Source organism: Oryza sativa, chromosome 4 (genome assembly GCF_034140825.1).
Source record: "Oryza sativa Japonica Group chromosome 4, ASM3414082v1".
Taxonomy (NCBI): domain Eukaryota; kingdom Viridiplantae; phylum Streptophyta; class Magnoliopsida; order Poales; family Poaceae; genus Oryza; species Oryza sativa.
The window spans coordinates 13,176,680-13,189,900 of record NC_089038.1 but is presented as its reverse complement, the minus strand read 5'-3'; the positions used below and the strand labels follow the sequence as shown (position 1 = coordinate 13,189,900).

Sequence of the window (13,221 nt, the reverse complement as noted above, 5' to 3'; positions counted from 1 at the left end):
AGGTGGGCCCACATGGGGACCACGCTAACTCAGATGCCACATCATCTAAAACCGAAGACAATACCGTCGAGGAATCTAGTTTGCACTTTGCACTGTTTTGTAAGTTGGAGGATGTGTCATGTCGGGTTTTGTGGTTCAAGGGCGATTTTTTAATTCAATGACAAGATGAGGGACCTTCGGTGTACTCATCCAAAAGAAGCCCAAACCTATCCCTCCCACCATCTTCCTCTCCCCACTTTTTAAGGCCCATTGGCCCAATAGCAAAAAAAAAAATGGCCCAAACTCTATCAAACCCTATCTCCTCACCTCCCGTTCCCGATCCCGCCGCCCGCCGCCCGCCCGCGCCCGGCCGCCCGTCGCCCCCGCGCCGTCGCGCCGTGGCCGTCTCGCCGTCGCCCCGCCGCTCCGGTCAGCCCCTCCACGCAGTTACACGCGCGCCGCCCGCCCGGCTCGGCAGCCGCCAGCGGCACGCGCCCCGCGCGGCCAGGGCCAGCCGACCACGCCACGGCACCAGCGCGGCAGCGCGCCCCGGCGCCCCGATCCCTCCAGTAGCAGGCAAGCTTCCGGGCTCCAGTCCACCGGCCACACGCCAGCGACGCCGCCCGGTCGTCCGAGTCTCGAAGGTAACTCTTCCCTAGTTCCCTTCATCCCCTGTCCTGCGCCCTTGCTGCCCGTAGATGTCATGTCTGATGTTGCTCCTGCTAGGTATGAGGCCATGCTCTGCTTCATTTTTACCATGCCCTTGTGCAGTTCCTGCTCCTTAGGTGCCTCCTAATTCTTGGAATCACGCAGATAAATGACAAATTTGCAGTCTAGAAACCTTTAGCTGTATGTGCTGAACTTAAATAGGTTGTAGCCGCTGCTTTTGGTGTGAAATCTAGTTGAGGGAGAGGGTCAAGACTGAACATTTTGTAGTTTTTGCTTGGGTTCAGGACTTCAGATACTAATTGAAATTAGGAAGCACTCCATGCTCGGAGACCAGGGAGTTACTAGGCCTTTCAGACTTCAGGGAGGAGGAGTTGTTTTGGAGGAGTTGTTTTTTATTAGAAGATCCTGTCAGTTGTTAATGTATCTTAAAAACTGTACTTATCTTTGTTGATAGAAAACGTTGGTCTGAATTTTCATCTGAGCACCTCAAAAGTAGTTTCATGGTTGAATATAGTATATTGTTGTTTTGTAGGTTTGAAACGTGAAGAGAAAAAACATGAATATAGTATATTGTTGTTTTGCAGGTTTGAAATTATGTTTATACCGTTATATATTATACAACTATTAGTGGGTTGGAAATTTTTTTTTTATCTCTTCTAATTTCGAATACCCAAGTTGAAAATCCTGGGCCCGCCTGTCCCCATGGCTGGAGGTGAGCCGGTTCCCCCAAATTCGACAACCTGTTGCCTCACGCGCTGCCGCCCGCCTCCGTCCCCCGTCGCCAACCTGCCGCTGTAATCCCAGCCGACGGGCCACCTCTAAGTGAACTGCTCATCTCGCTCCCATTTAAGCCTGCAGCTAGTGGGTTAGCTGTTTGTCGTTGTGCGTGTGTTAATCTACTACGCTGCGAGAATTGTATGGTGTTTTCATTTAGTGGTGCAGATTGTAGCTTGTAGAATCGATCCTCCTTGTGAATAACTTTGGTATTTCAATGTTGTGCGTGTAGAAATTCGTAGGTTGTGTAGAGGAAGGGAACCGTTGCTTCACTATTGATTGCAGTTTTTTTTTCCCAAATTCCGAATTTAATTGTTGATTTTAGCCTGTTTTTATACGAGATGCTATTGCTATATCTATATCTTTTTTTTTTTAGCAAATTTTGTAGGTGTATATTGGATTTATGGTGTGATAAAAATTTGGATTTGTGGGTTGTGACAGGCACAATCAACAAAAAAATTACTTGAAGGAGTTCTACTGTACAGTGAGCATTCGTCGACGATATGGTTCATTTCAAGAACAGGTACATGGTGATGGAGGTGTTCATCGATACACCAGTCAAGGGCCAGCCCGACCCTCTCATTCTCACGCAGATCAATATCACCAAAGCTATCAAAGACAGCATCCAGCTCAACTTTGGGGAGTGTGGCCTAGCAGCTTGTCTTGGGTCGTTGCAAGGTTGGTGTTTGTTAGGAGTACATCGACAACCCTCTTACAGTTTTCAGACAGCGTCATGAATGCTTGCATTTTGAGTCGTTATTTATAGGTGTTTATGAGCTCTGTTCATCTGCAGTGAAGTATGTAAATCCGATAACGAAGCTTTGCGTGATCCGAGTTTCCCGTGAAGATCACCAGAAAGTGTGGGCTGCTATCACCATGGTGAGGAACATTGGGAAAATCCCAGTTTCATTCAACCTGCGGGATATGAGTGGTAAGTGGATAACTTCCTATATATACATGGTGGAAGAAAGCAAATTTTAGTTTTAGGTTTACATCTGGAGTAAGTTTATTTCACTGTCTGGTGCCCAAGTTTGGGAAATCAATTCCCTGCAATAAAACTGTCTGTCTAACCATGTTGCTTTATTTACTCAGCCCACAGCCTTGAATTCATGCAACTTAAATACATTGTTATCCTGATTCCTTGCTTTGATGCGACCAACTTAACGAGGACTTTGAATTGCTCGCTGTACACTATTAGTCTATTATGACAACAAATTCTTTCACATTTACATTTTTTAAAGCTGCATACTAATTGAAACCTCTTGGATTATAGTGTTTTCGCTCCATAAACGATTTCTTCCTAGTGCGTGTGTTGAATTAGTGACTTAGTGGGCTTAAATATTTCAATGAAAACTTTAGCTGAACATCTCACTACAAATTTGGATTAGTAGTGGTTGGGGAATGGATTGTGAAACTAAAGCAGTTTTATCATTATGCACGATAATTGATTTCTGGCAACATGTATCTTTTCTTCTTCTTCTTTTTTTGTACAGACATGAATTTATTTCTGATTTTCTGTATTCAGGGCAATCCTGATTTTCAGTGTAAGGTGAAGTTCAGATGCTATCAGCGCTGCTAAATGCATTCTCTTTAAATTCCGATGACATGAATACTACAGTTTGTTAAAACATCTTCAAACAATATATTGTATGGTGTTTTCATGCATTTTAACTCTAGCATGATGGAGTCTCAACTTTTCCATTTGACTCCTCATGTATTTTGACATGCTGACTCGTTCTGCGTGTTTATATATTGCATTCCCTAAGTGAAATGTTTGCAAGGCCATCGTACAACCCGGAGCAGAGCTAATTCATCAATATCCTTTTAACTTCATTCAGGAAGTATCAGGGCCTGCAAGAAGGCTGCGTTGGAGTGTGAAGAAGCTAAGTTCGAGTATTACAAACTGGCTGCTGGTGATCGTATCACGCCCAAGTTTGTGGAGACCATGGAGAGCTGCTTTGCCAAGATTAAAGGATTAGAGAGCTAATGCATCCTCGTGTATCATACATTTGTTTCCTGACACTTTAGTGGATTATTAATCTGTAGGGAATCAAGTAAACAAAAATTTTGTTTGTCTGATCAACTAATCACTGAGCCTATTTTTTCGAATGTGCAAGAATGACGCATATCGATTAAGAGAAATTTTGTTTGTCTTGAATTCTGTATGTATATTTTACTTGAGAAGCAAAACCACAAGCTGACGGAGTCCCAATTTTCTTGATTACACAAAACAGAAATATTAACTCCGGGATGCAATACAACATGAACCATCAGATTCACGACAAGGCAGAATTGCATCTTCAGATCAAGCAAGAGAAGCAAAAACCTGTCATGGGCACAGTTGTCACCCACGCAGGGTCGCATCTTCAGATCACACACGGTTGCATCTTCAGATCAGATTTTAGTCACAGTTCAGGATGCAATTATTATCGCGAAGAAAATGGCACGGTTTGAAAATTAAGGGTAAACTGAAACATACATTGGCAGTTGCCACCCTCAAAACCAGTCCCTGTGTTCTTTACACCTTCTGTTACATCTGAATTCAAACATACGGAAACACAATTCCTGCAGTTCCCTAGAATGGTTCAGCGGCTGCTGAAAAGATATATATTCATTTTCCCAAAAATATAACGGCAATTTTTACCAACACATCACCAGATGGAAGCTTCACAATAAGCGACGGTTCCGGCTTTCCAGGAGTTGACAAGCTCCAGGACATGCTAGTCATTCTGCCTCTGCTTACACAAACCGAATCTAGTCTCTGCTAACACAAGCTAAATACAGGCAACCTTGAAATTACGTACTGCTGTTGATTAAACTGACAAATGACAACCAACTTCAGAGCTATTAATGAATTGTTCACTATTGTTATGTTGTCAATGAACAAAAATGGTTTGCATGACTGCATTTCAACTTAATAATTGCATCCACAAATGTCTGAAATTTGATTTCTGGCATAGTGACTAATGACCACAGTATAGCATGTTTTATGAACTAATGAAACATCTTCCAGTGGATAAAAGGTATGCTGATTTGGGGTAAGATATTCAATCATCATCACATAATACACTGCTATCAATGTGAATACAATACAACTACCAACCCACAATATAAAAATAAAGAACAAGAGGATATTTGATGCGATGGAATGGTGACAATAACAACAGGAGCAATACTAAATACATCTCAAGAGAATTACACACGACCAGCAATAAAGTCAGCTATACGTTACAAGGTTTCTCTCTTGCAAATGCCACAAAAGAAAAGCTAGCACAGCATCCACAGTCGCAACACAAAAACAAACAAAAGTATCATTTCACCTATTGTTTTGGCAGTTGGCAGTACAGAAGAAGCAATTCTTCCCTTGAAATTACAACTTCGCGCATTGCTACGGAGCTCCACGATAAGTTGACTGCAACCAAGCACACCAAGATCAGTAATGAAATAAACAAGCATACCAAATTGACCAATGAAAATATGTTTCGTATATATGTAGCTGTGTGTAATTGTAGGTTTGATGAATTTAATCAAAGAGGCTTCCAATTTCTACAGTGGTGAACACCAAATCAGTGTTCCTAGCTTCTCATCACTGTTAGTTCCAAACAAACAAAATGCATGGCAGCTCAAATCTTTAGAAAATGGTGCTTGCTAACATAATGGAGTTGCCAACTGATTTCATTCATTAGAAAGTGGAAAGCTACCACAGAAGCATAATTTCGCCTAAATCAACCTCACCAAATTAATCAGTAGCAATAATCAGTGAAGATAGACACCAGGTCTCACCAATTCGTACCTATCCAATCCGAAATATTTAATGGCCATGGCCGTCCGAGGACGAGGAGCAGCATCCACCGCCGCCGCCGCTTGTCCCCTCGCCGGCGTCCCCGGGCGGGCTCCGGCGGCCGCCGTCGGGGTCGTCGTCGCTGCAATCCTCGTCGAAGGGGACGTCCTTGTGGAAGATGCAGCACTTCTTGGAGCTCTTGCGGCCGAGGGACTCGTTGTCCACCGTCCCCTCCTTCCACGTCACCTTCTTCTTCGCCCGCCGCTTCAGCCGCAGCACCACCGTCTCCGCCGCCGGCGGGGGCGCCGACGAGGCCGGCGCGGAGGAGGACGGGGTGGGGTCCACCGTCACGGTCGCGGACCCGGTCGCCGGCGCGCGCGTTGCCATCGGCGGCGAATCTTGGTCGTCTCCGACTCCCGTTTCTTCTCACCTGTTTTTTTTTTCCTTTTTTTCGATTTTTAGTTTCTTTTTTAGTCAGCGCTAGTGTTACGACGAATTTTATTTCCCATAAGCCAAAACAGGAAATAAAAATTAAATAAATAATCCTTTCAAGTCATATCTACGACGCTAGAATTTTTCTATCATTTGGATGGTGTAAACCATTACTACAGCCTCTAACACCAATAGAGTCCGATCTTCGTTGACCTCCATCTAATAAGTGCAAGCCAGACAAAGGCTAGGTAGTAAAGGATTGCACGCTAATAAAAATAGAGAAGATTTTAGTGTTGTAAATATGGACATATGGCCTATATAGGACTATTTTCTTTAATTTATTTCATGTTTTGGCTTATGGAAAAAAAATTTAGGCGTTAAGAAGTGGAAATGCCAATTTAAACTTAAATTGAACTATATCCATGAGAGTTTTATTTTTTAAAAACAGTGTCTGGGAGTTGACATGGGAACTCCTCGGTTTTTTTTTACGGTACTAGTGGGACTTGACAAGAAGAATGGATTTGTATTACCAATTAGTTAGTTCAGAATTTTTTATTTACATTTTATATAGGAAAAGTTCAAGGTTGCATAGTATTCTTTTCACTTAATAAACGATCGTACTTACGAGTTACCCGTTGTTAATTTTGTTGCTAGCACACACCTAAACCTATATTCAACATCAAATTTTTTCGATTTTCATTATTTAGAATTATTTAAACAATAAAATATATTTAGACTATATCTTAGCGTAGAAAATAATCTAATCCTCGTAAACTAAACTTTGACAAGAGTTCAGTCAATTTTATTGACCTGAGATTATTTATTGGTTATAGGAGTTACCTTGCACTTTATTTGGAGTATTTTGGAATTTTTTTATCTCCCGCCACTGCTGGGAAACCCTCTTTAATCCCGGTTTGCAACCCCTATATTCCCGGGTTGTAAACCGGGAGTAAGAATCAGGTATTAAAGATCGCTATCTTTAATCCGGTTAAAATACTCGGGAGTAAAGATGCATTATTAGTCCCGGTTGGTAACACAAATCGAAAGTAATGTTTTTTTCTTTTTTTCCTCCTTCGTTTTTTTTCTCCTTTTTCATTCATAGCACATCACAAATTTATTCACAGAAAAATTCACAAATCAACATCAACAAATCATCTAAAAAAATCAAGAAAAACTGAAACAAATCAAAATCCCATCGTGCCACCTGGCCACCAGCCACCGACCGGCCTCCCTTCCCGCCGCCGGCCGGCCACCCTTCCCATCGCCTCCCCTCCGACCGGATATGGCGGAGGGGGCGGTGTCAGACCCCTCTACTATCGAGACTAAAAATCTATTTTTAGTTCCATCTTAACACAACAAACGGGGGAAAAAGCCTGAGCCACGCGCGTCCAGCTCTCTCTCCCATCCTTGCTCCATCCTAATCACGCGTCCGGCCGGCCGGCCTCCATCTCGCCGCCCCGCGCTGGGTTGCTATCGGCCGGCCTTCCATCACGCCGCCTGTCGGAGGGAGGGGAGGAGGGGAGGAGAGGGGAGGGGGCCGGAAGAGGGGGGAGGAGGATGGGTGAGAGAAGAAGGAAACGGAGGATGAGAGAATGGGAGGAGAGAAGGAGATTAGGATGGAGCAAGGATGGGAGAGAGAGCTGGACGCGCGTGGCTCAGGCTTTTTCCCCCGTTTGTTGTGTTAAGATGGAACTAAAAATAGATTTTTAGTCTCGATAGTAGAGGGATCTGACACCGCCTACCATATATTGAACCGGGCCTAATAATGATTTTTAGTACCAGCCAGTCAGGCAGCACTATCAGGTTGTGATTGCCACCTCTCCTATCATGCTATCTAGCCTGAGAATTAGTTAGCAATAGCATATACTCGCTCCTTCAAATAATTATATCTAAGTACATCTTATATGTCATACTGGTTTTTTTATTTTGTTAGTATGTGTTACATCCCGAAATAGATTTGTTTATTTTGTTATGAAAGCAGTTTGAATTTTTTTTTGAAAAAAAGACAATCACTATCGTGACTCCTACTTACGGTGATATGGAGTTACCAATCACTTCGATCTAGTCAAAAGCTAAATCAAGATGAGTTTTGTAAGACTAAACCAGCTAGCAAAATCGATTTAGATGGAACAAAGGATAAACACCCATTTCATAGGCAAATGGTAGGTTTACGAGACAAACCTGCAAAAGGGATAATCATACTCTCATAGCTAAGATGGACGGCTTTCAGTATAAACCGGTGAAGTTGGACAAAACTAGGCTAAAACTAGTTAAAAAGTAAATGCGATATTGAAAAGCGATTGTGTTGAAAGTAGATTGTGTGTCCAATTAAACCGGTCTTGTCTCTTATAAAAGGATTAGTCTTGCCTCCTACATAACCTTTTCCACATCAAATTATGGTAGAGATAAATTAGAATTTGAAAAATATCTCCCCATGCAAGAAAACTCGAAACCCGGCGAAATTCGCTTCAAACTTGGAAAATACCTCCCCATGTCTCTGCCGCCAATGAAAATCTCTTTTCACCACCAACGAAAACAGTTTTTCTAGTAGCGCTTGTTTGTTTCTCACTGTGCTCTGCAAATATGGGCTGGACATATAGGACGTTTAACAAGAACATATGGGCTGGACATTCTAGCATCTATCACGGTACAGTACGTTGATCCTCAGAGGAACAATTGCTTTTCTACCGCAATGAGATTGCGTAGACGAAGCTCGACAATCTCATCCAAAGTAACCCAATGTTGTGACCGCTCACTAGTGGAAAAACCATCTTTGATCCGTCGGCCGAAATCCACGATAGTCCCGGATCCATTTAAAACCAGGACTAAAGATGATCTTTAGTCCTGGTTGGTGGCTACAACGGGCATATTTGATCTAGTCTCGGTTGTAGAGATGTCAGACGTTGTCAGGGCCCCGGGATCTTTAGTCCCGGTTGGTAAACACCAACCGGGACTAACGATCCTAACTTTAGTCCCGGTTGGTGTTACCAATCGGGGCTAAAGATCCACCGGGACCAAAGATCCCCCTTTATATATGCCTTCTTCCTCTTTCAGCCCAAGAGCAAGCTTCAAAATTTCTCTAAAAAAGAGGGGAGGTCATGCCAAAATTTCTTGTGAAATTTTTTTAGTGATTATATACAAATCGGAGATGTCTAAAAGGTTAGTAATTTCATCCTCCAATTTTTTTTTTGTTGTTATATTACTTTTGGAGCTATGTTTCACACATTTTTTTTTGTCTCCAAAACTTTGTTGTAAGTTGATGAGAGAGAAAATTTGTGTGGGGAAGAAGAATATATAGAAAATTTATTCTCATAGTTTAAAATTTGATGAAAATTAATCTTAAAAAATATAAAACAAACTAAATTGAAAATTAAGAGAAGTACAACATTAATATTAGTTTAGAACTTCAAAAATTATTAATAAGAATTGCTTGTCGAAAGAGTTTTTAATTATTTTATCATTACTGTTTGACTGTCATTATTGTACGAAAATTTATTTATGTACGATTTTTTTTATTTCATGTAGATGGATCGACAATGGATGTACGCTGACCGGTGATCCAAAAAGTTTATCGAGGGCGTGCATTATTTTTTTGAGAGTGGCCGAAGCTAACAAGCGTAACGGTTTTATTTGTTGTCTATGCAATAAGTGTAAGAACCAGAAGTAGTATTCTGCATCCAGGACTATTCATTTCCATCTGTTTGAGTCGGGGTTCATGCCAAGCTATAATTATTGGACATCCCACGGTGAGCAAGGGGTTGAAATGGAAGAAGATGAAGCGGAGGACGAGAACATTCCCGACTGGGCTCAGTACGCTGGATTTGAAGGAAATCAAACGGGCGAGGTGGACAGGGATGTTGGCGATAACAACGCTTCGGATGATCTTGGTCAGATGTTGCAGAACGCAAAGGAGGATTGTGAAAGTGAAAAGGAGGCCCGTAAATTGGAGCAGATGTTAGAGGACCACAGAACGTCGTTGTACCCAGGTTGCGAGCAGATGCACAAAAAGTTGGATACCACTCTGGAGTTCTTGCAACGGAAGGCAAAATATAGTGTTAGTGACAAGGCATTTGGCGATTTATTGAAACTCGTCAAGAACATTCTTCTGGAGGGAAACAAATTGTCCAAGACAACGTACGAGGCTAAGAAGATAGTCTGCCCTCTAGGACTGGAAGTTCAGAAGATTCATGCATGTCCGAATGATTGTATCCTATATCGTGGTGAGGAGTCCGAGAACCTAGAAGCATGCCCTGTTTGCAAAGCACTACGATACAAGATTAGACGAGAGGATCCAGGTGAAGTTGACGGGCAGCCAACAAAGAAGAGAATTTCTGCTAAGATGATGTGCTATTTCCCTATAATACCACGGCTAAGGCGTTTGTTCAGGAACAAGGGGAATGCTAGAATGATGCGATGGCACGCTGAAGAATGTCAACAGGACGGGATGCTGAGACACCCCGCCAATGGTTCACAGTGGCGAAACATCAACAGAAAATTTAAAGACTTTGAAAAGGACGCACGAAACATACGGTTTGGTTTAAGTACGGATGGCATGAATCCTTTTGGAGAGATGAGCAGCGGCCATAGCACTTGGCCCGTTACAATGTGTATCTACAACCTCCCCCTTGGCTATGCATGAAGAGGAAATACATAATGATGCCGATTATTATTCAAGGCCCCAAGCAATCTGGTAACAACATTGATGTGTACCCAAGACAACTAGTCGAAGATTTTAAACTATTGTGGAAAAAGGATGGTGTCCCAGTGTGGGACGAGGACAAACAGGAGGAGTTTAACCTACGAGCGCTGCTGTTCGTAACCATCAACGATTGGCCTGCACTAAGCAACCTTTCCGGGCAGTCCAACAAGGGGTACAAGGCTTACACTCGCTGTATGGAAAGTTGTGTACATGGGTCATCGCCGATTCCTTGTTGCAAACCACCCGGTACGGAAGAAAGGCAAGCACTTTGAACATAAGGTGGACCACCATACGAAGCCTAAACATCACAGCGGGAAAACAATGTTTGCTATGATTAAAGATCTTAAAGTAGTGTTTGGAAAGGGGCCTGGAAGCCAGCCTATAGAGAGCGAAGATGGTCACGCGGTGATCTGGAAAAAGAACACTATATTTTGGGAGTTACCCTATTGGGAATTCCTGGACGTCCGCCACGCAATCGACATGATGCACCTCACTAAGAACCTTTGCGTAAACCTTCTTGGCTACCTAGGTGTATATGGAAAGTTAAAAGATACACTTGAAGCACGTAATGATTTGAAGCATATGGAACAACGCGACGACCTTAACCCGGAACCAACGGAGAAAGGAAGCCATTACTTGAGTCCAGCTAGCTACACTCTTAACAAGGCAGAGAAGAAAAGTATGTTTGAATGCTTGGAGAGCATAAAGTTACCGTCTAGATACTCCAGAATATAAAGCGAATAATAAGCACGAAGGAGAAGAAGTCTCATGACTATCACGTGTTGATGACACAACTGCTACCAGTTGTAATAAGGGGTATCCTTCCAGACAATGTTCGGGAAATAATAACAAAGCTATGTGCTTTCATGAACGCAATTTCGCAGAAGGTCATCGATCCGGATAGATTAGAAGCCCTTCAGAATGATGTGGTGCAATGTCTTGTCAGTTTTGAGTTGATATTTCCACCTTCATTTTTCAATATAATGACGGATCTGCTTTGTCACCCTATCAAAGAGATCAGTATTCTCGGGCCTGTGTACCTACACAACATGTTTCCGTTCGAGAGGTACATGGGCGTTCTGAAGTAGTATGTTCGTAACCGTGCTCGTCTAGAGGCAAGCTTCGCCAAGGGGTATGGAACAGAGGAGGTCATCGAATTCTGCGTAGAATTTATTGAAGACCTTTGCCCAATCGGGGTACCTGAATCACTCCATAAAGGGAGACTACGGGACAGGGGACTCTCGGAAGGAAAGCAATAATGACGGTAGACAACAATTTATTCCGTAAAGCCCATTTCACGGTTTTGCAACAATCTTCATTGGTGGCTCCTTACATCGAGGAGTACTTGGCTCTAGGTCTCGCCAGAAACATCGGTAAGTTCGATGCATAGATTACACAGCATCACATTGATACTTTCCCCGCGTGGCTACGACAACATGTAATGGGTAACGAGACGATTAACCAACAACTGGCCTTCCTGGCGAGGGGACCATCTGGCTCGATCGCGACATTTTAGGGATATGAGATCAATGGGTACACATTCTACACGAGAGCCCAAGACATGAAAAGCACGAACCAAAACAGCGATGTTCGTATCAATGCCATGAGACATGATGGAACAACTGGCACGTATTACGGTGCCATCGAGGACATATGGGAACTTGACTATGGTCCTCTCAAGGTCCCTCTGTTCCGGTGTCAATGGGTTAGGTTGACTGGTGAAGGCATAACGATTGATGACAGTGGGATGACAACGGTAGACCTTAACAAGGTTGGATACTCGGACGTTCCTTTTGTCCTTGCCAATGATGTAACACAAGTCTTTTACGTGAAGGACATGTCTAGCAAAGGAAAGAAGGGCAAAGGGCCTGACGGGCCAAAGCGCCACGTGGTTCTCCCAGGCAAAAGAAAAATCATCGGAGTAGAGGACAAGACTGACGAGGATTACAATCAGTTGGATGGGCATCCTCCTATCAAATGAAGACACCCCTTACTCACGTAGCGAACACAAGGAGGGAACAATAGTGAGGAGAAAGTACGTGCGGTCAACCGTCACCGCCGATGTATTGCCGTAATTATTGTGTACACGATGTAAACTATTTTGGATGTATTGATTATCCATATAAATCAATCGTTGTATGGCTTATGTTAATTATGTATGATTATTAGAATTTTGAACAATTTTAAATCGTGCATATGCTAGTAATATGTGATAATTAGAATTTTAAAAGTTTTAAATCATGCATTTGGCATTTACATATGTTAATTAGAGTTTTTAACAATTTTAAATCATGCATATGCTAATTATATATGATTATTAGAATTTTTATTAATTTTAAATCATGCATGTGGTATGTACATATGTTAATTAGAATTTTTAACAATTTAATATCATGCATATGCTAATTATATATGATTATTAGAATTTTTAACAAGTTTAAAACATATATTTGCTTATTACGTATTATCCACTTAATTTACTACAGACAACACTAATTTTTCGAAGTAATTGTCATTAAATTTTCGACTTTAAATAATTTTAATGCATTATTTACTATTTTAGAAACACATATGTAATGAAATTCAATATTCAGTGCTATTATCTGTATTCCCACTTCTTAACCCTAACCGGGTTTAAAAAGAATTTGGAAATAGCGGGAAAATATCTTTAGTCCCGGTTGTTCTCACCAACCGGGACTAAAGATCTAGGGGTATATATATTCCCGATGCGCGCCCTCGTCTTCTCCACCAACACTTAGAAGTTTTTTCCCTGATCTCGGCTTCTCCTTTGCCGCCACTGCCTAGGGCATCCCTGCGCCGACGCTGCCGTCGTATCTCGCCGTCGTCTCGGGGGCGTTGTTGTCGTCGCCTCTGCCTCCGCCGCATC

General features: G+C 42.4%; 3 protein-coding genes across 3 annotated transcripts; 2 read left to right on the top strand and 1 right to left on the bottom strand.

Moving 5' to 3' along the window:
- The first annotated feature begins 274 nt into the window (after positions 1-274).
- On the top strand, positions 275-3,580 carry LOC4335406 (probable ribonuclease P/MRP protein subunit POP5). Its single transcript, XM_015778274.3, has 4 exons — positions 275-623; positions 1,864-2,100; positions 2,216-2,353; positions 3,261-3,580. The coding sequence occupies exons 2-4, from the start codon at positions 1,926-1,928 to the stop codon at positions 3,407-3,409; spliced, it is 462 nt and encodes a 153-aa protein (XP_015633760.1). The 5' UTR covers positions 275-623; positions 1,864-1,925; the 3' UTR covers positions 3,410-3,580.
- Positions 3,581-4,454: 874 nt separating this feature from the next.
- LOC4335405 (protein phosphatase 1 regulatory subunit INH3) lies at positions 4,455-5,635 on the bottom strand. The gene is made up of 2 exons (XM_015778275.3): positions 5,216-5,635; positions 4,455-4,834 (listed from the first exon to the last, which is right to left on the bottom strand). The coding sequence occupies exon 1, from the start codon at positions 5,588-5,590 to the stop codon at positions 5,234-5,236; it is 357 nt and encodes a 118-aa protein (XP_015633761.1). The 5' UTR covers positions 5,591-5,635; the 3' UTR covers positions 4,455-4,834; positions 5,216-5,233.
- Positions 5,636-9,398: 3,763 nt separating this feature from the next.
- Positions 9,399-11,069, top strand: LOC136356180 (uncharacterized). Its single transcript, XM_066309765.1, has 3 exons — positions 9,399-9,701; positions 10,277-10,526; positions 10,675-11,069. The coding sequence occupies exons 1-3, from the start codon at positions 9,399-9,401 to the stop codon at positions 11,067-11,069; spliced, it is 948 nt and encodes a 315-aa protein (XP_066165862.1).
- The last annotated feature ends 2,152 nt before the right edge of the window (positions 11,070-13,221 follow it).